The 26,850-nt window shown below is 47.3% G+C and overlaps 1 protein-coding gene across 1 annotated transcript; it reads right to left on the bottom strand.

Annotated features, from left to right (window-relative positions):
* Positions 1 to 568: 568 nt before the first annotated feature.
* LOC144118316 (uncharacterized) lies at positions 569 to 22,699 on the bottom strand. Its single transcript, XM_077651299.1, has 8 exons — positions 22,459 to 22,699; positions 15,638 to 15,822; positions 13,383 to 13,545; positions 11,100 to 11,322; positions 9,241 to 9,295; positions 7,487 to 7,602; positions 5,556 to 5,937; positions 569 to 994 (listed from the first exon to the last, which is right to left on the bottom strand). Exons 1-8 carry the CDS (start codon positions 22,601 to 22,603, stop codon positions 569 to 571), a joined length of 1,695 nt encoding a protein of 564 aa, XP_077507425.1. The 5' UTR covers positions 22,604 to 22,699.
* Between the last annotated feature and the right edge of the window lie 4,151 nt (positions 22,700 to 26,850).

Genomic DNA, 26,850 nt, shown 5'->3' on the forward strand with positions numbered 1-26,850 from the left:
TCAGGGTCTAAAACGTTATAGTTCGCCTGAATTTCGCGGACACTCACGGAGTGACCGCAAGATTTGTACCCTGACTATGAGACCAAGTGTTAAGGAACGTCTTAAAAACACGTAACGGGAAAAACCACTTCTTTTAACCGCCGCTTTACCTTGTACTACGAGGACACGATACTGGTCTCCACCCGTGCTCCGAAAGAAAGAAAAATTTAAAAAGAAACCCGCATTCTCTTTTGCGTAGTGGAGAAAGCTAATAGAGAGATTTAGCTTGGCGGAGACTTACTAGCGCAGGTGTATACCAGTTTACAGGACACAGCCTGCGCACGCACAGTGGCCCTGCCTGGCTCCACCGTGCCAATGCTGGTGAGCAGGAGGTGTCCGGTAAGCCAGTATACGTCTACGCTAATATGTCACCGCTATGCTAAATCTCTCTAATAACAAATGCCGACTCTTAAGATGACTGCCCTGGTCGCAGTTACGCCGTGAAAATCATCCTGTCAGAACCCGAGTATGGAAGGCGCCAGCCCGTCGCCCAGGTGCTGGCTGCTATCTGCAGGTGCCGCAGGCTTGGTTACAGTGCAACGGCATCCGCGGGAGTTCCTTCCTCCCAATGCCATACGGCTCGGACTAAGCATTCGTCGTTCTCGGCAAACGCCGGATACACCAGGATGTACCACGTCCCGTCCTCCATCATGACGGCCCTCCTTGGGTTGGCGATCGCCGCAAACACAGGCTCCCTTACGTATGGCCACCCCGGCAATTGTAGCCGCCCAGATCGCGGCCGGAATCCAGGTCCCGTGCCCCATGGCCCGGTCTCTTCTTGTCGAGGGGGCGAAGTGGGTCCTCCTGGCAGTGGGGGCTCTTGCGGTGGCCACGGGAACTGCGGGGGCAGAGGCAGCTCCGGATGCGGCAGGGTTCCCTCTTGCGAATTTGATGGTCCCAGTCGCGGAAGGGACTGCTCCTGAGGCATCACTGCTTCTTGCTCTTGATGCTTTTCCTGACGAGAAAAAGAGAGTTCTGGTCGCGTATGCGGTTCCTGTGCAAGAGCCAGCTGCGGCTTCTGGTGTGGCGAAGAATGGCCAAAGCTCCCGCTGGTCGGTTCCACCGGCGTGTTGTGCGTAAGTTGCGGCGAGCAAAGATAAGGCACAAAATACTCGCCAAGTGGATGTGTGGCGCCATGTGTTGCAAACGCCACAATTCACAATTTTTTTTTCAAGAAATAGCGAACACTTGTGATGGAATTGCGCGTTATTGACAAGAAAAAATTCTTTTCACTGAATATGAGCACTCCGTCAAAATAAAATGCCGCAAAGCACTAGAACACCAGCTGACTGAATGGGCTGTCACATGGATGCTTTTCAATCAGGTGATCGTGCTTAGCCAATACAATTGTGAGCGGCGCAGGGAAAACAAACGCGCAAATATAGGAGCCTGTACACTAAATCTTGGAAAAATTGACAGTCAGCGTCCACTGGCGGCGTATTTACAAAACTTTTCCGCTACAGCGCAATGTTCCCAATTTTATAAACAGCGGTGTAGACTTCCATGCTACGCGGACCAATAGAGTATATCAATTGGTCCACATGGCAACGTTCTCGTGTACGGATGCAATACTGTTGTAACTGCACGTACGTCTACTGCGTACTTTTGTTGTGCACATTTTCACCTAACATTCTACACAGTTTTTAAAAATAGGCGTTTTGAGTTAGGATGATTTTGTTGGCGTAACATTGTCAGTGGTGCAGGACGTCAGAATACAGCTAAGGCGTGCTAACTAGCCGAATGGTTAACTAGTATAGAATAGTTAACATAGTGAGTGTTGCTGTTAAACTCATTAATCATTCAAAGGCGTGTAGTCCACCATAATATCCATATCAGTTTTAAAAATAATGAAAAAATGGCTACCCTCGCCACTGTGGCCTAAGAAATTTTGCCTCTTTCGAACTCTTGCACTAGACAGGTTGTTTTGTCTGCAAGCTTCTCGAAAGCGCATGTATTTCGCGCAATGTGACGACATTTGTTGGGGAGGCAGCGCCAAGAGTAACAGCGCTTTCGAAATTCTAGAAAGTGATAATCATATTACTTACGGTGGGCTACATACCTCGCAATAATTAACAAGCCGAACTGCAACTCTTAAGCAAGTAAATATTCAATATTACCTCCAGCGCTGAAGGGAACAACGAGGATTTTGGACATTCTATTAATATTCTTCGAGCTCTTCTGTATTCACCAGAATTCTGTCTGTTATTTAACATTAAATATTCTTCTGTCGTTATTATTGATAAATTTTTCAAAATTCACGCTTGATGGTAAAATAATTTTGTCGTAATCTCCTAACGAAATTTCTTTGTTTATGCCACTACACCTTGGCCAATCCCCCCGAGTGGGAGGGAAGGAAGGAAGGCCTCAGACGTTGCAGGCACATGCCCACTACAGGGGAATGGCCAAGATACAGGCAGTTAATTGCTGGATACAGGAAAGTTTTGACGGGAAAAGGAGTGGTAATAGTATGTGTTCTGATAGATGGGAAGACGGAAGGACAGGGGTCCTGTTAACTTGGAGATCGAGGATGGGACAATGGCTAAATGTACATAATAGTATACAATGCCTGTAATGTTTCAATGTCGTACTGACTGACGGAAAAAGAAATTAGAATGGGAGTCGCTGCGTTTCTTGAAGAAAATTTTGCACAGCAGAGCGCACACTCCTATCTCTTCAGCCAAGCAAAGAAGCGCCAATAGAAAGAACAACTCCGGAAGACACAGGCAAGCCGAGTTGATGAAATGGAGTTTGCAAAAGACGCTTCCCCATATGAGAGAAGCGGCGGCAGAACAGCAGGAAGTGACATGTCTCAGGTTCGGCACAAAAAGGGCACAATGGGGAAGCCGCCAGGTCAGATCTGTGAAGGTAGAAATTTAGATGGGGGGAACCCGGCAAATACCCGCGTGGGCATTTGCAATGTTTACTGAGGTAAACAAGTGCGCGGCTCGTGCTCTCTCCTCGGCCGCTTTTGCTTACCGCTGCGGCACCTAATTCTTCGGGCTTAGTCCTTGATCTACCTGCAAGGCTGTTAACCTACGGAAATAGCCTACGTGACAGTATTAGTTAACGAGGCTAATATTTAGCACGTCTCCACTGTATTCTAGTGTACTACAACGCTGGCGTTGCTAAGGCGAGATAAGGACTCTGACTCAAAAAGCATATTGAAAAAAAATTATGTAACGGCTTAGGCGAACCATCCTGTATAACAACTGCGTAGCTTTCTGGGTGGATGTTAGGAGGCGGAGGCTGTCCGTGGGTAGTAGTTTTTTGCGTTAGGTGACGTCTGTGGACTCTGCGGAAATTACGACAGCCAAGGAGACGACAGTCAAGTCCACAAAAAACCAATCCTAATCACCACGCGTTTCAAACGGCTCTGTGCATTCTGAAGAGAGGAAGGATACCACACAGTGTGAGCGGAGCAGGGGACTCGTTATCCACAAGAAAGGCCTGCCGTCATGCTCTACATTGCTCTCTTGAAGGGTACGGAATAACTCAATTAGGTGGAAGTCTTCTGCAAGAGCAGCATAAGACCACGTGTTTTGATCTCCTGCTACTAGGTAGTGGAGATATTTATAATATCCAGAGCGCAACCATTATCATTAGCCAATCTAAGCCCCCTACAAAAAAAAATTTGGGGACACAGCTCTGCCATACGGGTCCTGGGGTCCTTTTTGCACATAACTTCGAAAATACTGTCACTGGTCCTTATTTGATTTCTTTGATCGCATCGCACTGGTCACATTCTTCAAGTTGCCCGGCCTCGGACCCATACGACCATGTTCGCTGCCTCCTTCTTCCCCCGAGCAGCATTAGATTGGAACGGCCTTTCCCACAGCATCGCCGCTATCACCTGCCCATCCAACTTTTCCAAAGCACTAACAGATCATATTGTATGTTGAACCCACATGGCAACCATTGTACTTATTTTTTTTTTGTATAATCCACCCCTTATGTAATACCCCCACGGGGGTCCTTAAGGTAATAAACTGAACTGAACTGGATGTGTCTCCTTAGTCTACGTGTGTGAACCCTCTTGAGTAGCATGTGTAACTGGCTCCCTGGGTCAGTGGATACCACTATTGTACTTTGAGGTACGTGGCAGTGGTGTCCACCTTCAGGAAACTGCTTTCGCGCAATATTTTGGGCTTAGCAATGGTGTAGCAGTAGCCTTACTTGTTTTATTCAGGATCTTTTTTAAATTCGTGATATACCTCAGGACACAAGGTCTCCCTTGACCCAACTCGGACGAATTTTTCTTACTGGACCAGGGGTAGCGTGCCCGGCTCACGACCAAAGGGCAGCGCTTCGAGTACAGGCTCGACCATTTTCCTTATCAGCGCAATAGTTTTCGAAGCAATATTGAAACAAAAGCTTGACTACGCCATGTAAAGCCAAGGCACAGGGTCGAGCAGGAGCCGTTAGTGTGCATGCGCCGAGCAACAGGTACGCCACTCGTAACGTCAGAGTTGCGGCATCGCCGCAGCAGCTGCCAACGACTACGCATCGTTGCATCGCGCATGCGCAGTTGCGCAACAGATGCGCGTCATTGCTCGGCCCCTTGATAAGCATAGGATGCGAAACGCTCGTTCTTCAGATGAACAATGGGCGAAGAAGCGGAAAGTCGGCGTGTATACTGCGACCGACATCAACGGCGACTGCGGGAAGCCACGTCGACAGATCCCGAAGTTGTGGCGTGGTATAAGGCGAGTCAACAACGAGCCCAAAAAGCCGTGAATGCCAAGCGCGCGGCCGAGACGCCGAACAACGAGAGGGACGGCTCTCCAAACGACGCCGTCAAGAAGCGGAAAAATGACAGCGACAAGCCGTGAGCGAAGCTGCGTATTCTTCGGGTCAGCTATCGCGCACATACCAGGTTTGACCGGAGCTCAGCCAGCAGCAATTCTTATCTCTTCGCAAGCACTGCGTACAGGTAGTGGAATGACGCCACGTCCATGAAGACCAATGAGGAACTGTGTTGTGACATAATCACTGTTGTTATGTGTTGATATTGCGGGATGTTTAAATGACCCTCGAGAGGTCATTAGCCTTTGACTCCACGATAATAATAATTGGTTTTGGGGGGAAATAAAAATGGCGCAGTATCTGTCTCATTTATCATTTGACACCTGAAACACGCCGTAAGGGAAAGGATGAAGGAGGGAGTGAAAGAGGAAAGGAAGAGAGAAGTGCCGTAGTGGAGGGCTCCGGAATAATTTAGACCACCTGGGGATCTTTAACGTGCACTGACATCGCACAGCACACGGGCGCCTTTGTGTTTTGCCTCCATCGAAACGCAGCTGCCGTGGCGGGGTTTCATCCCAGGAAATGGGGCTCAGTAGCCGAGCGCCCTAACAACCGAGCCACCGCGGCGGATACTGTTGTGGTTCACACTGTTCCTGCAGACTTCCTAACGTCGTCTGCCCACCTGACTACATCTGCCGAGTATGTATACTTTAGCACAAAGCTGGCCCAACTGGCTGCCAATCGGAATCTCGTCGATGCTGCCGAGTACGTACTTGAGCACAAAGCGGGCCCAACTCGCTGCCAACAGGAATCTCGTCCATGCCGGTGCACCAGGCCGGCGGCGACATGTGAAGCATGTAGAGGGGAGACATCAAGGAGGGTTCCGCGCTGCTTGACTGGAGGGTTGGCGCTGATGAATGGGTCGGCATAGGCCGCGCCACAGGCGGCTGCTGCCTCTGCATCGCCGTTTGTGGCGACAGCAACACCTGATAAGGTGTGCACGCCTGCTGTTGGGGCGGAGGAGACTGCAAGGGCGGCAGCAGGTCAAGCTCCATGTCCAGGTCCTGCGACCACACGGACGGCGTAGGCTCTGGGGACTCCCCGAAGCCAGTGCTCGACATTTCCTCCTCCTCCGGCATGGCCCATCCGCGCGGCCTGCAAGTGCACCGGTTAGGATGGAAGTGGGAGGGTGTGAGGGCTGTTCAGAGAGCTTTGTCTATCGCACATCTATAGGCGTTAGAGCCGCTACCCCAAACCACTCGTCCTGAACACCATCAGTATTTTAAAAATACGTTAGCTAACATTGCAAAACGCCACAATAATTTGTGCTTCGCTTTTCTGCCGGGTTTCTTATTTTCTGTTTAATATGCCATGAACTTGACCACTCCAATATGTAATTTCAGCGATTCCTCGATGTTACCAACAAGTGAAATGAAAAGAACGAAGTGACGTTCGTATTCGTTGTCACTGGCTTCGTGTTTCGTCGAAGCACCGACCCACCGAAAGCATAGCTTGCCTTCTTTCGTCCTCACACTCCTCCATCTTTCAAGGGGTGCTAGCGCGCAACATGTCACAGTGTGCAATGGCCGCAATACCCAATGAAGACAAGAGTGATGCGCCGCAATGGCGAGAGGAGCTTTGCCTGCTCCCAGCCGGAGGGGATAGTAACTAGGGTAAAAAGACGCGGAAACAAGGTAAGGAGGTTTGGTTTCGTTTATGGGTATTAACGTCCAAATCGATTCAGGCTATGACAGACGCTGTAATAAAGAGATCCGGAAATTTCGACCACCTGGGGTTCTTTAACGTGCACTGACATCGCACAGCACACGGCTTTCCAGAATTTCGTCTCCATAGAAATTCGACCGCCGCGGCCGAAATCGAACCAGCGTCTTTCGGGTCAGCTGCCGAGCGCCATAACCACTGAGCCGCCTTGGCGGCTGGAAAGAGGAGAAGGCATAGGAGGATAAGGAGGTTTGTGTGGGTCCTGGTCTCCTTCCGTGTGTGGGGTGTGTTTTTGTTCTCGTTAATATTCCTTCAAATTCGACTAATGAGCTAGAGCACATCTTCCTTTCGGGTAAGAACACGGCCAGTCAATGGGTTTCACAAGCTGTTGCGGTCAAAGAGGTCTGCTGCTTGCAGGATGGCCGCGGCGAATTCTCCTCTATGAATTGCCGGCTCGAGAAAAACTAAAAGCGTAAAAATTTTCTCTCCCCTTTTCCGTGCTATATATTTACAATCAGGGTGCGCCACATAGCCTTCGCACACTGAGTGCACAGTATGCCGGAAGTCCAGCGAAGGAGAGAGCAACGATCATATGATGAGGCATTTTACTAGCCAGAACTGCCTCGCCCAACCACCACAAAAAAAAGAAAAATTCACAGGGACGCCTATTTTTCATTTTGTGTTGGCAGTGCGATAGCATCAGCAGCTGTTGATGTCTATCTTCAGTGGAAGTGACGTGACCACCGGTCTGCTGACGTTTTTTCTCTACAGCAGGCGGGAATGCTCCCATCTGGTGATGTCAATTCATTCCAGCAAATGGGAATGCTCCCATCTAAACATGTCACTTCCCTGCAGCCAGTAACTGTCTACCCGATGACGCTTCTGATGCTATCGCATTCAGACGAGGCGTCGGCCATCGAAGCTCGCCGCTCTATGCCTCCGCAGCCCACTATTCCGTAGGCGCACTTGAGGCGATGCGTACCTGTTGTGGTAGTTGATCTCCCAAAAATTGCTTTTGCCATGCGCGGCGTTTCTGTCCGGTGGGTGCGTGTGCACCTTCTTAAACCATCGCTGGGAGAGGGCGTGCCGGACAGAGCTCTGCGACAGTGGACACAGGAGTGGGTCACTCATTTCAAACAAGTGGCCCCGGTTTTATAGGCAAAGACATATCCACACACTTCTCTACAGAACGCTAGAACGGTGCGGTGTGTTGTGCGCTTGTGACATTCGTCGCTACTTGCCGGGCTCGATGCACTTTTTGAGAGACACGACAAGTAAGCCATGATTCATGCGAATGTTTATGCCCGATATGGCGATGTTTCGAGCCCTATGGCACTTTCAAGTACCGCCGGTGCATCCCGGTCCATCGTTCGAGCGTTCCTTGACAAGTGTGTGTGTGTGGAGGTCTCCACTCCCTTCATCGTGGTTAGCGGGAACACGCTAGCACGCGGCCTCGCTTACTACCAATGCATTCTAGCGGCGCTGCGAGGAAACAGCGTATACATGAACAGGGCATGAGAGGCGCACATTGCACATATATCCCAGACAGTCCCACTAGAACGGGCTTGTGCTAGGCGATGCCATTAAGGAGTTCTCGTGTTCCCGCTAATCGTGACGAAGACTGTACAGCCACGAGTAAAGAAGATTGGAATTAGGGACGTGCCACAGGAGTGGCATACAGCAACACTTGGCGCTGGGGCTAAGAACACGCCGATAACTAAAGTGCTAGGTGTGTTCACAAAGCATGGCGCCGCTTCACCGCGCGGTGCTATTTTCATCGCTCCGGTGACGTCACTGTACTAATCTTTTTTACTCGCGACTGTTCCAGCAGTATGACACGCAGCTGTTCATTTGTAATCAATGTAATCAATGGACGAACTAAGCTGATCTGTAACTATAGATAACCCCATTCTATTGAAAAATAGGCTGCTTTAACTGGAAAAGGAGTCTTTGTTAGATTAGAAAGCTAAAATGTGAAATTCAGATGTCGCCGAGACCGGCCATTTTTCAAACGACGTCAGCGCTTTTAGTTTTCGAGGTCTCTCGACTGTATGCTACACACTCGTTCACATCTAGCATGCGATAGCGAAGCTTTGTTCATCACTGCCATTAACAGTTCGAATGGATGGGCGAAAAAAAAGTTTTTCTTATACCACTTTTCTCAATGTATCTTTTGCTGCGTTTGCTCCAACTTCAGTATAGCGACGAAGAAGCAAATAATTTATTTTCACTAAAAACCCCTAATGCGCTGAGTGGCTCCCAAAGTCCCTGTAGTATTCTTTTCAAGCTCAGTGCCAAGAGGTACCGCACGTTGTGATCATCGAGTGCGAATTTGTTACGGCTTGTACCTGTACACAAACCAAGCGTTAAACTTTTTGCTTAGCTGTCTACAAAACACTGTTCTTTGAGTCATACTTAAAATCTAATGGTATATAAATCACTAGAAATCGGTTTGCTGAAGTTTCATAATGGAACTTTTATTTTCGTGTTTGTGCACTTTTCCTTTTCTTACCCCGAAGTTGTTTTTTTTTTCGCCAAGTACTATCCCACAAGGAGAGTGACAGCTCTCCGCTCTCTCAGGTGAAAAATTCTGGCACACCCAATGGGCACTAAAACTCCACTGAACGTCCGGAGGACGTCTTAATTGCCTCCAGGACGTCCAAGGGAGTTTCAGTGCCCAAATGGAAAACCGCATATCAGTGAAGATTTTTGAATCAATCTCGGAGCTTTGCTCACCTTCCAGGTTGTCTCGTCCTTCTTATCCATAAACATGAAATATGGATATCTCTTCCTGCAAATTGGGGGAACAAACAAAAAAGAGCGAGAACGCCGTCAAAGAAACACACGGGAACATTCGACCCGGAACTGTAGTTTCTCAATGACAATACACACACTCGAGCATGCCTCTATACACCGAAGCTGGCGCACACTGAAGGTGGCACATGAGCGTGGCGTACACAGGCCATGTCTTTCTGTTTTTTCTGATAAAAGTGACAGACGCTGTCTCCGCCGCCTCGCATCTCGCTAGTTGCGTAGATGCTGCCATACCCGTTCAGCACAAACACAGCCGTGGTTCCTCCTTTTAGAAATACCTCAGAATTTAACCCTACAGGACAACTTTTGTCATATTCACGCTTAGATTACGGTTATTTACTCGATGGCAAACGCGATGTGGTGTTTCCAGTGTAGTCTAGTGCTGGCAACTATGACCAGAGTGTGGTGCTTGTAACTGGGCCCTGTTGTCATAAGCCAAGTGACCGTGAAGCAAGCAGTCACGGTAGTGGCCGTAGTCATGTAACCGGCAGAGGTTCATTAAAATATCGTTTTCAGTATCAGCTAATGATCGTCTCCTCACGTGTACGCGACTCGCGGTTTCAGCTCAAATAACATGACAGGAAACGCGGGTCAGATCCGTGGTCACACAGCAGCCAGATGCGTATTTGGGGCTCCAACCAACCAGTGCGAACATAAGCGGACATGTCTGCTAGGTTATCCATGTGCTCCACCCGTGCGAGAGCCGTAGTCAGTAGAAAACCGTTTGAGCCCTCGCCGGTACAGGGATTCGAACCCTGTGCATCCCGCATACGAGGGAATTCCCTGTGGTCAGGAGGTCAGGACTCGCTGCAACTGCGCCTCGCATACAGTGACCAAAACCTGAAGCGCTGATCGCAGCTAATCGCGTTTTGACTTTCTCTGCATATGCTTCGCGCTGCTGCTAAAGACAAGAGTTAGGTTTTACACACTCTACACATGAATACGCCTATATGAAAGTAAGAAGGGAGTAAGCGGTTTTTTGCCGCACCAATCTCTTTGTAAATGGGAGTGCCCTAGAGGACAAAAATTTATTGCGCGATGAAGTGTCCCTGCCTGTGTGCCCTAAAGGGAAGCCTACTCCATTTTCACTCCCTTATGTTTAGAGTCTAAAGCAGTAGTTTCAACTTGGTGTAGCATGCGATACTCGGCTCCATAACGCGGGTTGGCGCGCTATCATTTAACGGGGTCTTAGACAAGAACAGAGTTAGCGCCGATATCCTCGTACCTATGAAATACTTTTTCTCGGTTATTTTATGTCCGTGCATAGAGAGGAGGCCAGCCAAGCACTTGGGCTTCCGAACCCAAAGCTTGCTTGAGCTTACATTTTACGCGGGTTACGCTAAAGACGCTTTAAAGGAAGAGCTAAGACAAAAAGGTTAGGCAAGACCACACACCATTCATTATTACCAAGTACAGAACAAGACGATTGCTTATGACACGGTACTTCATGCTGTGGTATGCGCCTATCATAAATTGAACGGTGGAGGACAAAGGCTCTGGGTGCTTGCCAATGTTTCGACAAGAAGACTTGTCTTCGCCCAGACGAAGGCGAGTCCTTTTGTCGAAAGATTGGCAAGCACCCTAACGCTTTCCCGTCCGTTGTTCACTTTGTGATTATCAACAACCATCTGCCCAGCCACTGTCGACCATGGACTGGTATAAACCAGGAGGTCAAGCCGGCTCTTACTGAATCACAAGTAACGTTACTGCAGCCGCTGGTCGCAATTTAGCAGGAGGTCTCCACAACACCCTCCCCCCAAAAAAGAAAACGAGGGACTTACTTCAACGCCTCGTACACGTGCCGTACACGCAGAACCTGTAGCGGGCTTTCATGGATCGCCTGCGCCACCAGCTGCACCAGCTTGCCCGGAGGCCTGCGGACGATGGTGCCAGCAGGGAGCAGCTCGGCCAGGGGACCCGGAGGCAGCTTGGCCACGGTGCACGTGCCGGCGGGGCTGGACATGGTGCGGGTGCGGCCGGAACGTTTGGCGGGCTCTGAAGAAGCTGCCCGGCCACGCCCGGCGATGCCGCGGTTAGAGTTCATTTCGAGGCTTAGCGGAAGTGTCTCCTCGCACGCGAAATGCAGCCAAGCATTGCGCGCCTTCTCTCTATCAAGAGGGCCCACCTTATTTCATCACCGTGGAAGGATTTCGAATGGGGCGACAGGGCACGCATTTAAACAGCGTCTCACAAATCCGGCCTGGTCAAAAGGACGAATGTGGCAGAGTGCATAAACTGAAATGCTGCGTCAACGGTACACTCTAAAAGAGAAAGGAGTGAAAAGCGAGTAACCTGTCCTTCACCACAACCTTTTTTATAAAATGAAGAGCGCTAGTAGAGAGCTTACTACCTGTTTACTCTCCTATAGGCGTATTCATGTTTAGAGTGTACGCGCCGTTTGCGCAAAGGCCACAGCTATGTAAAGCAACGACAGTACGATGCAAATGTAATGTACAGCAGCCATGTACAACTTGTAATCTGCCAACTGGTAATAAGCGGTCAGAAGTTCAAAATAAAAGTTTGTTAGAATTTCTTTTTCTCTTTTTGATAATACGCATAGAAATCGATCTGGAGAGCTCATTCCACTTAACTTCATTATTTGCCACACAAATTTCGCATCGCAACCTTAATCTTCTAGACTCTCTATATTCGCTAAAGCAGAGAAGTTTTCGTTCTTTTGACACACAGTAACAGACTAGAATGAGATAGCTAAAGCACTGTCCGGTGAGGTCTAACCAGATGGTGTTCTAATTACCTTTTAGAGGCAAAGCTCAACTTCACGACCAAGGCTGTAAAAAATTAATGCCGATTTGAGGCCTTGACCTCTACCTCTAAAAAATTAAAAATTAAAAGTTTTGCCGCCACTGAGACTCGAACCCACCGCGGCGGGAATAGATCTGGTTCGCTGCCCACTGCGTGAGAGCACGATTATTTTTTCTCCATTGCACAGAAATCAAGCCCGCTACGCTACCAAATGCTTTACGGGCAACCATACTATTCCGCAATGCCGACACATGCTTTCATGTCTTCTTACACTGCACTCTATAAGCACACCAAAATGCCGGGAAGCATACACATGCGTCAAGAATTGGCGACCATTCAGGCTGTCTGTCCTACGCCGCATAAACCCCCCGCACCAAGGCGCACTGCTCACTAAACAGAGGCTTAGATGATAGAGGGGGATCTGTGTGTCAATCCATCATGCGGTTCTTCCGCAGGCTAAAAAGTCCAGTCATCATTAAGAGATAGCACGGAATCCCGGAGTTTATCAGGGCCGGGAAGAGCCTTATATTCTAAGGCGAAATCTCAATATCCGTTTTGATTGTTTGCTGCAGTATGTCCCAGAAAAACACTGAATCACGGTATGGCTTGAGTAGCAAATTCCACAATACGTTTTTGCATTGCTTGACGCCTGTCTTGTTGGCTTGTTTTACCGTCCAGTATCATTGTTTAACGTAGAATATAAAATATTTGGAGAAATCCTTTCTTACAGCTTGCACCCTGTGGCGCCGGTTTTATTTAGCTCACGTCAAGCGTGAGTCATTCGAGGCCGCAGTATCCAAACTCATTTACATATTGCACGTTCGGTGTTGGAGTCGGCAACAGTTTAGGGCGGTCAGGTTGTTCTAATTAATCATCAATAAAAAAGTAACGCACCGTAAATAGTTAAAAAGTTAACCATTCAGAATTAGTTCACCAGCCTGCTAGTAGCACGTCTCAACTGTTTTCTGATGTATTACACCACTGACAATGCTATGCCAAAAAAAGCGATCTTTTAACTCTGGAAGCTTGTTTTTAAAAATTGTGCAAATTCCGAAGTGAAACACCCAGCATAAACGAGCAGTGTCCACGGTAAAATATGGGGGAATGAGACTGTCGACGGTAACCTCTCGAAGATTTCCCCGTCCCCGCAAAGCATCTCCTGCAAACATGAAGTGAGGCTTTGCCGCCCAACTTGGATGCCTTCTGCAACAACTTCACAGGTCTAAGCTCAGCTCTAGGTACTTGCGCAGTAACTCTGATCATCACGAAAGTTGTGTTCGAAAGAGGCACAAGTCTCTCACCACGGCGCCTCTTCGTGGTATCCACGTATCCCAAGGAGCGGGACCGGCGGCTGTGGCTGGTAAGGGAAGAGTCCCTCCCTTTGAGCCTTACGACAGTGCTCAGGTCCGGCTTGATGGTTTCCAAGTACTCCCTGGCAAGGTCTTCCAATAGGTCTTCGTTGTACTGCGAGTAAGACACAGGCGAGGTTATTAGACATAGGATATAGATTCTGCCGTGCCGTGCAGCTTAGGTTACTTCAATGCAGCCATGAAAGAAATGCTTGCGTTACATTAGGCCGAGACGGGAAAGACTCAGCCAAGCAGCTTAGGCAGCGGTGATTTTGTGAACGAAGCAGAAGCACAACCACAGCCTACGCGCATTGGTGGCGGACGGCGTTGGTTTGAAGCCAACCATCCGACGGCGCGCTGTACTTAGATCGCGCCATAATAAGCCCCCCAGTGCTAAGAAGAGATGACATGCGCTATTTCAGACCCTTGCTGCGATGACCGGCCAGAAGGTTTTGACCATTAACTCTACTGGTCGGCCTCCGAGTGGTGCTGATTCCACGGATAGAATACAAGATGGCGGCCTCCGTAGCAACGACATCACATAGAGAGGGAAGCTCTACTTCTCGCGTTTCGGGTCACAGCGTTACGCGTTATAAAGCAAATCGTAAACCACTGGCTGCCATGGTAACCGAGGTGGTTACATAATGGAATTAAATAATAACAGGTGACAGCGTCATGCCTGAGCACCACAAATGAGAATTAAACTAAGTCGGCCGGTGTATATATCCCTCCAGCAGGCGTCAAAGTGGGCAGCACTCCTGACATTGGGTTAAAAGGAAAACCATTTGCCGCAGAATTTTCCTGATTGCGTCGCAAAATTCAGCCATTTTTACACAAACTTGCTAGTACGGTTAGAGCTTAGCTCGCAGCAGGGATTCGAACCGGCGAACTATATGCACCCAGTTCCACGTCTTTACGAACCTTCATATGAGCATCTTTTGTAAAACAGCGCGAACAACGTCGCACAAGAACAAGAAAAACACGGGACAGCGCTCGTCCCGTGTCCTTCGCGCTTTTTTCCGACGTTGTTCGCACTGTTTTACAAAAGATGCATCTGTACGAACTAGCCCCACTGAACGCCTCTGTTGTATGAGTATTGCGGCTCAGCCGTTTGTCCCCGAGTGTTCGTGGTTGTGGCACACGATGTCGCGCTCGGTGCAGCTTAAACTTACTAGTCAAGTTAGAACCAACGTCCTGGCAGAGATTCGAACCGGCGACCTATGTCAGGTGTGTTAACGCCAATATTCGATCGCTGCCTCAGCGTCGGCTCATTGTTTTCACCGTTCTCGAGGAATGGACCGCATGTAACTCAGCTGTAGTTTCTGACTGCCACGAGATCGTTGCCACGTCATCAGTGCCGTAATTCTGCCCAGCTCTCGAATGCCTCCAGCGAACACTCCTTCGCCGAGAATATACAGCTCACCGGGTATACTTCTGCGCATGCGTTTTGGCTGGTTCTGCAACTTCAGCGTTCTAAATGCCTCCATGGTTGTAGGAGCTCGTGTTCTTACTCGTCCTTAGCTTAGGAATCCTAGGAGGAATTATTAGAGAGCCCCACTAGGCGTCTTAGAAGCAAGCGAACACCCCCCCCCCCCCCCCCCACCCCCCGGAGCTGTACTATCGCGATGGAAAGAAGCGCAAACAATGCAACGGCTACACGCTGCGCTGTTTGAATTTGTTTGCATCGCGCTTTTACCCCGCTCGTACGACAAAGACGTTAGATTCCTCCTGGAATGTATCATGGACGGGCCTAACGTGTTTTGCTGTCACCCCCTACAGAAATTGTGTATACATAGTCTACAAACATCTTATAGACTATACTGCCTTTCTATACATGTTTATTTTTGTGTAATCATAGTCTATAGACCATCTATAGACAAAAGTCTGCCGAAAAAGTATGGCCATAAATCTGTAGATTGCCTATAGAAAGTCTATAGTATTTTTATTGCCAATCGTCTCTTCTGCAGGGTTCGACTGTAAAGAGTCTATAGGCTCCATAGACAGAAGTCTATAGACAGTCTATAGACTCTAAAGAAGATTTTGTAAGGGGGCGATGTAAAAGCGCGATGGAATAAAGTCGAACACAGGAGCATGTAGGCGCTTCGTTGTTAGCGTTTCTTTCCATGACGATAGTACATTTTCTACAAAGGCTTTACATGCTAGTGCTTCCCGGACGCGAGATAGAGGAATGCCATCTGGCTCATCACCACTGCCGGCGGCTCTTCCTCTGTATTGGGCACGTGGCCGCACTCCATCGTGGTACCGGGTGGCGGCTGGGCAACGGCCGACGAGCCCAGCTTCTTCTTCTCCTTCGTGGGGACGCGATCCCGGCCACGGCGTCCCCGTTTCGCGCCACATTCTTCATTTTTCTTGAGGGGGTGCTTCGAGCGCTCTGCGTTAAAGCGTGGGATAGCAGGCGTTGGTTTGCGGGGCACTTCACCCTGCGCGCTACACTGTAAACACTAATATGCCGAGGTGGGACTAAAGAAAGTGAGCTGCCCTCTAGAGTGCGCTGGAGGGCAGCTTACTCCCTTTTTACTCCTTTTTGTTTACAGTGTAGCTTTGCTCATACACTTCTATGACTATTTCGTCGTTTATGATTTCGAGACGCATGCCTTGCATGGAATCGACGAGAAAGCTATCATTTATCCGCGGAAAAATAAATACTGGCGGCGAATATAGACAGAGGGGCCTAAGGGATGGCCGTGCACATATACAGGGTGTTGCAACTAAGGTGTTTTGCACTGATTTTTAAATAGGCGCTTTTATTTAGAAGAGCGCTTTTTCGCCATTGCATTTTCAGGGGTGTAGCGCATCAGAACACAAGAAACGTTAATTATTAGGCTGCTTAACTAATATTTGATAGGTAGTTTTCTAACTTGTATTGTTGGTCTGCTTATTTAGTGAGAAACTTGTAGCCTACCTGAAGTAAAATCTATACAGTTTTTTTTAGAATTTTAACAACGCAATTACCCTCGGCAGTGTGGCCCAACAAACTTTGCCTATATCGTGCCAAAATACATGCGCTTTCGAGAAGGTTGAAGGCAAAGGAACCCCTCCAATGCATGTACCTTGTCGAATTAAGGAAATTTTTTCGTACCACAGCGCCTAGGGTAACTGGGTTTTTGAAATTCTAAAAGCCAATATAGATCTTACTTATAGTGGGCTGAAGAATAAAAAAGAGACTAACGGTGGTAGTAAGAGTAACAGCAAAAAGTTAACTATTAACTAGGCTACTAGTTAGCACGTCTTAGGTTTATTCTGACGCGCAACGCCGCTGACCATGTATACTGAAAACAAAAGCGCCCTTCTAAATCAAAAAGCCCCTGTTACATTATCTTTAAAACATGCAGAGCATTTTAGGCGAGACACCCGCTATAACTACGTGGTGCGGCAATGTATAACTTTCCTCTGTGCTTTGGACGCTTGATATGTTTCATTATGCTTGGCATTTTCCAGCACATAACCAAATGTTCGAAGCGCGGGAATCTCAATCAGGTTTAGCGAAGGTGAATTTTGAAAGATCAGAAAATCTGGACAAGGGCTTCTAGTTCCCAGGGCTGCCACTTCTTACTGTGTGGCACTGAAAACTAGAAATTACCATAGGAATTCCGAATTCGTGTACATCGCGTTACTAATGGAAATGAAAATTGGTTGTTGCGGAAAGGATATGGCGCAGTATCAGTCTCACACCATGGCGGACACCTGTGCCACGCCGTAAGAGAAGGGATGAAGGAGAGACTGATGAACAGAACAGAAAATTAAAAATGGTTTTTGGGGAAAGGAAATGGTGCAGTATCTGTCTCACATATAGGCGGACACCTGAACCGCGCCGTAAGGGAAGGGATAAAGGAGGGAGTGAAAGAAGAAATGAAGAAAGAGGTCCCGTAGTGGTGGGCTCCAGAATAATTTAGACCACCCGCGAATCTTTTAACCTGCTCTGAGAATGCACATTACACGGGTGCCTTAGCGTTTTGCCTCCATCGAAACGCAGCCGCAGAGGTCGGGTTCAAATCCGGGAACTCCGGATTAGTTGCCGAGAGCCCTAACCACTGAGCCACCGCGCCGCGTGAACAGAATGCAATTCACGAAAAAAAAAAACAGGCTGCAGTGCTGAGTGCTGAACCCTCATGATATGGGTAGTTTTTCTTGCTCGACTAAAAAAGCTGCATAAAGCTCTGGCAGGCAGCCGCCGCTACCGGAAGTCGAACTCACGACCTCGATGGCTGATGAGCAGGTTTCCCCAACATCACTACGTGTGGAAACGCAGTGCAGTCTTCGTTATAGTATATAGCTTCGGGTAAATTTATTCACACACTTTCCAGCGAAAGAAACTGAAGGCTATTTACTGCCTCTCAAAAAATTTGTCTGCAGCAAATGATTTAAACCTTTCACTCGATACTATCATGACCGATGTAGTAAACCTAAGATTCGGCAACAAAGCTCGCCAGACTCCAAAGGGGCAGCTGTTGAAATAATAATCGTAAAGTCACTGGAGCACTGAGCTGTGGAACTTATGGTGAAGGATTTCCTTAAATTAACACAGTACTAAAATAAAAGTAGTATATGAAATAGAAAAGAAATAAAATATATATGAAAAACAACACATAACTCAGTGTTTTTTTATAGGTTTGAACATCGCCTGCGCCTTGTGAAGTTCTCGGGTTTTTATAGAGCCTTACCACTGACTCTGTTAAAAGATACGTGTAAGATGCCAGGATTTTTATGTGGTCAGAAAGAGAGAGTTGAGTACTCGTTGCAACAGCGTCAGGTGTCTCCCGGATGTCTCAAAAGAATCGGAGGACGCTTAAGGTTCGTCTTCAAGAGTGAGTCGCGACAGCGTGTCAGTACAACGAACGCCATCTCCCGTTCGGCGCGACGCATGGCCCGTTGGACAATTTAAGGAAAGGACACCTGTCTCACATATCTCGGCGGAGAACCGGGCCGTAACGGAAGGAAAATGAAACGAATTGCTTTTAAGGAAAGGAAATAAAAATAATAATTGTTTTTTTTTGGGGGGGGGGGAAGGAAATGGCGCAGTATCTGTCGCATATATCGTTGGACACCTGAACCGCGCCGTAAGGGAAGGGATGAAGGAGGGAGTGAAAGATAAAGAGAAATAGGTGCCGTAGTGGAGGGCTCCGGCATAATTTCGACCACCTGGGGATCTTCACCGTGCACTGACATCACACAGCACACGGACGCCTTAGCGTTTTGCCTCCATAAAAACGCAGCCGCCGCTGTCGGGTTCGAACCCGGGAACTCCGGATCAGTAGTCGAGCGCCCTAACCACTGAGCTACCGCGGCGGGTAAAGGAAATGACGCCTGTCTCACATTTCTCGCTGGACACCCGGATCGCGCCGTAAGGAAAGAAAAAATCAATCGACCGATCGATCGATGATCAATAAATGATCAATCAGTTGATCAATTGACCAGTAAATCGATCGCTCAATCAGTCGATCGATCGATGTGGGCACGTGAAGCGCACTGTAATGGACGGAATTTGATTGTTGATGGATTGATGGCCTGATTGACTGACTGATCGATTTATCTATCGATCGATCAATTAATCATTCATTCAACTAATCAATCTAGTAATCAATCAATCAATCAATCAATTCTTAACGCTGTCGCGTTAAAATCACTTCCCTTTCGGTTCAGGTGTCCACCGAGATGCCCCATTCTTCGCTCACTGCCAAAGACGCCGACGCCGACGACACCGCCTTTTCTGTGACACGAGCTCCTTAACGCTGTCGCGTTAAAATCTACCTCAGCCTAAGTCCAACAGATAAGTTGACTAAGGAAGGCGGACTAAATTGGGAATTTAGAGAGATAACTCGAAAATCACGCGAATTTCTGCATTCGATTGGGTCCAGGTGCCGTCCGCTTTTAATTTAAATCCCAAAAAGTGATCAATATAACAAACCTCTGGCATACCAAGATCAATCCTCAGCACCGATAGGCTGAACTCTCCGAAATATTTTTTTTTCGTTTTGACGAAAGGAAGTGGTGCCGTAACATATCACATATCTCGGTGGATACCTGAAGCACGCCTTAGAGGTACGGATAAATGAGGGAGTCAAAGAAGAAGGAAGAAAGAGGTGCCATAGTGGAGGGCTCCGGAATAATTTCGACCAGTTGGAAATCTTTAACGTGTAGTGCACCGCCATCGCACCGCACATCCCCCGTCTTTTTTCTCCCATCAAGCTACCGTGCCTAACACAGGGTGGAATATATAAAAAAAAAACAATGGTCGCACGGGACATTGCCCAGAAACACACTATACAAGGCAAAAATGCGCAAAAATATCTCTGTAATACACTCCAGACGCAAAAAAAAAACGCTAAATATACTGGGGCAGCTTCGGACAGGACAGACAGGGAAAATAACTAAGCCCAGGCGCATTAAGAACAAAAAAGCAACAACAAAAACAAAAACAGCAGCAATGAAAAAAAAACGCGAAGAGTGTTGTGGTAGCTGGTTTATATACAAAGACCACCCATTGCCTGCAATTTTCCCCAAACATGCACGCTCAAAACTCGAAGCAGCAGAAAACAAGCGCCTAGGGTAAGCTTTCATTTAATCAATCAATCAATCAATCAATCAATCAATCAATCAATCAATCAAATGACTGATCAATTGCCAAAATGATCAAAATGACAAATTAAATTAACCAACTGATCTACTAATCAGCTAAATGATTGATTAATCGCTCAGTTGAACAACATAGAAAATTAAATGAACCTGAAATTAAATCAATGACAGTAACTAAAACGATCAGTCAAATAACTTATTCAGTGGAGAGAGAGTCATTGATTTATTATATCAAATAATCTAGTCATCCACTCAAGCAATGAATGAATCAACAAATTCATAAAAATCGATTAGTCAAGAATGAATGAATAGATCAATAAAAATCAATTACTGAAATTGATTAATTGGTCAATACATCAAATTAAACCAAGCAGCCGATCGACTAATCTACCAATCAATCAGTCAGACCTTCAATGAATGAATGGAAGAATCGGTGATTACGCAGTTGAGCAGTTGACGAGCATATCAAATTAAATATTTAAAACAATCTACAAATCAGTCACTTCATCAAGAAGCCAAATGACTGACTGATTATTTGGCCGACTAATCAATCGGTCACTTGATCAGCACATTAAATTAGACCAATCATTCGATCATCCAATCAATTAATCAGCCGATCAATTAATTAATCAATCAATCAGTAGTTTGATTAATCGATTATTGAATGGATCATTCGGGCAATTATATCTATAATTCAGATCATTCATTCAATCAAATATATGATCATTCGGGCAATCTTTCAACAAATTAAAATAGTCAGTCAATCAGTCAAGCAAACGATTGATCAATCGGCATTTTGACCAATACATCGCATTAAATCATTCGGTTGGCCATTCAATAAATCTAATGATAACTTAATAAATGGATCACTCTGACTATAAAATCAGTAATGATTCAATCAGTCAACTACAGAATGAATCAGAACAAAGATCACTAAACTCAACGAGTCATGTCGCAATCGGCCAAGCGTTAATAATAATAATAATAATAATAATAATAATAATATAAAAACTAATACAGAATATAGCCAATGTCGCTGAATAAAAAGTCGATCATTTGATCAGCATAGATCAAATCAATCATGCGAGCAATCAGTCAATTCACTGATAATTCGGTCAGTTGATCAAACTATGGAATTAAATCAATTATTCTATCAGATAGCACATGACTCGTTCAATCAGTTGATAGTCAATAACTAATGAATGAATCAATCAACCGATCAATTGACTGATCAAACGGTCACGTGAAGGTAAGCTTCCATGGAGGCGAAGCAAATGCGTCTCGTGTACTGCGCGATGCCAACGCACGTTAAGGAGAACCAGCTGGTCGGTACTAATCCATAACCCTTCACTGCGCTACCGCAATCCTCATAGCCTGCGTAGCTTTGTGGCGAGAGAGCCACGACAGAACACATCTTTCGGGACTGCCCCACAGACCCACCACCCGAAGAATTCCAGGAGCTCATAAGCTCGCATAAGGGGGACAACCTGGTAGCCAGCTCTAATGCGGAAGTACAGTCGTCCGCAGACCTCTCTACAGCTCGAACTCCTAGCCGAACACCTTGCGCTCTGGAAGGGTGTGCGGACGACTGTACAAGTCAGGGTCACAGCATGAGCGCAGAACACTGACTGAGGGCCATCAGGTGTGGTGGACAGAAACCAGCAATGGGAGAACAGATATTAAATACTGGGACGTTAAACCCCATCTGCTAATGGGAGAAAGTGGGGCAAGTTTCTTGTCATAAATGTTTGAATAGCGGCGTAAAAGACAAACGGACAAAGAAAGAACACAAGGACAATCACGTTTTCAACCATGTCCATATATATAGCACATCAATCAATCAGTCGCTCAGTAAATCTATCGCTCAATCAATTAAGTCAATCATACACTATACATATTTATCGATCAGTCAAATAATTCAGTGATGATTGAACCAGTCAATCACTCAATGAATCTGAGCAATGAAAATTAAATAAAAAAACTCAACCAGTCGTGTCTCAATCTACCGAAACGCTAATCATAACATAAAAACTAATACAGGATGTGGCCAAACTCGCTGAACAAAAAAAATTACGCCTGCCCAGCGCGCTAAACATGGCGCCCTCAAATCCTTACGCCATGTTTCAAGAAGAACGGCCGAAACGTGCCCTGGCAGGAGCGGCGGATGGCTCGCGCCATGCGAGCCTTCATCATCTCGCGCAGCTAAGCCGGCGCTAATGAAATACCGTTGTCATCGCAAGCATCCGCGCAAATGCGCCAGCGAGCGCCGATAAGAAGCGCGCGTAAATATTGGCGCAAAGGCGAAAAACTTGCAGTAACAGACCGCAGACGCCGTACAGATAGGCTTAGCGCGACCCGGTCCCGGTCATCTTGAAAGCCCGCGCAGGTCGAAAAAGTAGGTCAATATGGCGGCTATCCGCCCAGCACCACTTACCGCGAGGCTTGGCTCGACTGCGATCTCCTCCCGATCCTTTTTGTCGTGGACGCTTCGACTTCCTGGTCGAGGATGACCCCTCGAGCTTCGGCCTCTTGGTCGGCTGGAAGCCGTCCCCGTCCCAGGTCCAGTCACTGTCGTCCATTGTCTGCAAGCGACAGGAAAATGCGCAGTGGTTATCGCGGCATCAAATCGAAAAAGTAGATGCACTCATCCGTACCACTCAAAAGAATGTCGAGCTCTGAAGAGAGGTCACACGTTGCAGGCGGTACCTAGGTGCTTTTCCTCCTTTCTCTCTACCTTCTCTCTACGCTTTTGTCTGTTTTTTCTTTGCAAGCGCCAGCGTTGCATGGCTTTGCAGACGGCACGTTGCCTTCCCTTTCCCTCCTCCTGCGCGTGCGCAACTATTGCGCATTAACTTTCCGAGCAATTAAACTAATAACAGACAAAAGCAAACACAGTGTCGATGGTGGACACCTCTGCCAGCGCGAAGGAGCTATGCCCATATTTGGAATTGCCAACGAACGCTTGCTTCAAAGGCCTGCGTTTAGTTCTGTGCATCTTTAACAGGGGTTTACGGAGACGCGCTTTGCGACAGTTTTGGAGATTACTGATTGGTTTTTTATTAATTTTCCGCTTTGAAAAATAAATTGCAATTTTGAGCGTTAAGTCGTCTTTGTTGGTTGGACAATAGGTGAAGCATATTTACGAAGCCTAATAAAAAAAGAAAAAAGGCCGGAAATGCAAGTTTAAAACCCTGCGTCTACAGGAACGTGTGGCGATCACGGCTGGATTTTCGAGGCAATATGAAAAAGTTAAAGCACTTTCGTGAAACACGAAAACAGGCAGTTAATTGGCGCTGAGAAGTGTCAATATTCACTGCCTAATATTACAAAAAACAAACAGCGCAGTCGGCGAAGGTGGTTCCATGGAACCTTTGCGGCCGGCTCGCAGTCTTTCTGTCGTAAGACAGGCTACATCTCATATTATCTTACTGCAGTAATGAAGACGTTCTTACTATTATTACGTCTAATGTTAGGACACGCGGCATTTCACGAGAAAATATTGGCGGTAATGCTTGGTTCGCGATGTTTCCTGCAGGAATACATGGTAACAGACGCACAAAATGATGCCGCGAGTGTGACCCCATAGAGGACGGATGGAGGGCTTTGTTTTGCAGTCGCCCATGCCGGTTTTTTTTTTGCTTAGCTTTTCGTTCACCCTTCCTGAGACGACTGCAGAACTTTTTATTCTCTAAAAGAGCACAAAGTGTTCCGCTTACTGCACCTCGTATGCGGTGGCTTTTTTGTTCCACTAAGGCGATTTCTCTGGGCTAACCAGGCATGAAGGAAGTCATGGGTGTTCTCGAAGCTTCGAAGCGTATGTACCCTAATGTACGCCGGCCACCCTTTGTGACTAAGTTGACTCAAGGTCCGAAACGTGTTTAGTCATCACAGTGGGTACACCTTTGACTGTGGTATCAGAAAGCGCAGCGCGAGCGCCTGTGACTTTGTGGCTTCATTTCCGTGCAGAAAGTTGGAGCCCTGAAGTTGCCATTCAGCGGGCATTGAGTTCAAGCTGCCAGGTGTGGCTACATCGGCTCGCAAGCACCGTGGAACGGCCATTCTTAGAGAAGGAGGCGCGCTTAGGTTGGGTGGGTTAGTGGGTTTTTTTTTTTTCAGGAAAGAAAATGGCGCAGTAACTGTTTCACTTCTTGGTGGAGACAAATCGCGCCGGGAGGGAAGGGAAGAAGGTGGAAGTGAACGAAGAAAGAGGGAGATAGATGCCGTAATGGAGGGCGCTGGATTTCGTCCACTTGCTATGCTCAAAATGATACGAAATCATGCCGCCGCGGTGGCTCAGCGGTTATGGCGTTCGGCTGCTGATCCAAAAGACGCGTGTTCGATCCTAGCCGGGGGAGTCGAATTTCGATTGAGGAGAAATTCCAGAGGCCGGTGTGCTGTGCGATGTCAGTGCACGTTAAAGGACCCCAGGTGGTCGAAATTTCCGGAGCCCCTCACTACGGCGTCCCTCATAGCCCGATTCGGTTTGGGGCGTTAGACGCCCATAAACCATAAATCAAACCGAAATGATAATGAGCACCGTTGATTTGGGCCACGGTTGCACAGTTTTGCGAACGGGAAGAGATCAGGAAAAAAAACGCACGCAAATGTACACCTTTATTCCAAGAAAGGAAAGCCACGGTTAATTGGCGCTCTTCCCATGGACGCCTCCACCGCTTTGGAGTCGAATGGAAGGAGGGAGGGGAAGAAGAAACAAAAAAGGGGAAGCTATAATGGAGGACTTCCTCTGTAGGGCAGTTGGATTTCGTTGACAGGCACCGATGTCCCAGAGCACACACGCAGTTCTGCATTTCCCCTCTTCGAAAATATGGTCGCCCCGGCAGGTTTTTGATTCCCTGACCTTGATATCTGGAGCCGAACGCCATTCTAGGGAAACGGCGCACCTATCAAGCTTACTCAGAAGCTACTGAAAGAAGGGCTTCGGTCACCCTCCATGGATGACCCCCGCTGAGAGATCATCGTAAGCACTTCAGGACGTACGCACGGTGGCAAGAATAGTCCTATGCGGACAAATTAAAAAGTCACACAGGAATATTAACACGCACAAATATATTCGACTCTGAACTTTCCATGCTGAAAAGGGAAACCTATATTCAGCAAAACTCGATTTTATATTCGCGGCGAAACTTTAGCGTCATATGTTAGACACCCACGAATAGTTGTTCGTTTCAGCAGACCTTTACAGGAACTCAGGCATGATGAGTGGGAGGCGAACGTAGCTCACACAGAGCTCCCCCTTCAGCAACAGCTGATCGGTCAGGCCTGGAGGGCCGTATTCGCCAATGGTTTGTTGGACCTGGGTGAACCACCGGCATAATTACTTTATATTTATGAATAAAATCTATTCTAACTCTCTCTCTTTGTACCTCTAATCAGGCCCAGTAATTATGAACAAGGACATTTTTCCACGCGATATTAATTATTAAATTAATGTTTTCCATATCTCGTAAGATTACTATATAGCTGTCAACGTTTCAGTTCAAATTTCTGCTCGGCAGGCTCTGTTTTCTCGCCACGAACATTTTCGCTGTCGTCAGAATCGTGATTTGATTATGTGGTGATTTTTAAGGCATTCGCGAAGGACCATCTCCACTGGAGAGCATTGCTTACTTAAGTTTTACAGCTTTGATCTTTAAGTTTTACAGCTTTATGTTTACAGCTTTGATGAAAAATGGCGCCTACCGCGCAAAAGCAGTTAGCACAGTGCGCTAAAATTATGTTACGTCCTGTTTTTAAATTCCTGATACCGCATTAAAGGCAGCAAGGCTACTAAGGGGCCGCGTAGCTCCTTACCAACTTTTTCAAAAACCTGACTATTCCCCAGAAATAATTAGCGAGTATCAGACTTTCCGCAAAGCCCGTCGCCCGAAACCCGAGTTAAAGATGGAAACAACATTGCAAGGCCCTAAAACCGGCGTCGTTGCAAGCTACAAGCGGGGCGTAGTAACACGCGCCGCACGGGGTGTCCACGCACAGCGCGGAGAAAAAAAGCAAAAATACACAGCGAAACCAATGAGATGGGACGCCCGCAGCGTTTGGCGATTCTGCTCAGCGCGCTTTTCATTTTCTTCTTTGCGCGTGCGTCTTTGACGAGCAGTTGCCAGCTACATCTAGGCTTAATAATAATTAATAATTGGTTTTTTGGGGAAAGGAAATGGCGCAGTATCTGTCGCATATATCGGCGGACCCCTGAACCGCACCGTAAGGGAAGGAATAAAGGAGGGAGTGAAAGAAGAAAGAGGTGCCGCAGCGGAGGGCTCTGGAATAATTGCGACCACCTGGGGATCTTCAACCTGCAGTGACATCACACAGCACACGGGCGCCTTAGCGTTTTGCCTCCTTGAAAGCGCAGCCGCCACGGTCGAGTACGAGCTCGGGAACGACCTTCAACCCAAACACATTTATCCCTTCCTTATGGCGTGGTTCGGGTGTCCACCGATATATGAGAGAGAGTTACTGCTCCATTTCCTTTCCCTAAAAACAATTTTCCAACCTCTGGTGGGCGCACTGCCTCTCCTATGTGCGGAACGCACTCAACGACAAGAACTCCAAACCGCGTCTAGTTCGGGAAACACCACAGCTTTCGCTCTCCAACCAGGTTTAGAAGTAGTTTCGCCAAAATATTTTTTGTTGTTTTCGAGGAAAAAAATGACTCAGCAATTGGATTTATGGTTTATGGGGTTTAAAGTCCCGAAGGGGCACAGGCTGTGACGGACGCCGTAGTGATTGACTCCTGAAATTTCGATCACCTGGGGTTCTTTAACCTTCACTGACGTCGCACAGCACACGGGCCTCTAGGATTAATAAT

This window comes from Amblyomma americanum, chromosome 1 (genome assembly GCF_052857255.1).
Source record: "Amblyomma americanum isolate KBUSLIRL-KWMA chromosome 1, ASM5285725v1, whole genome shotgun sequence".
Lineage (NCBI taxonomy): Eukaryota > Metazoa > Arthropoda > Arachnida > Ixodida > Ixodidae > Amblyomma > Amblyomma americanum.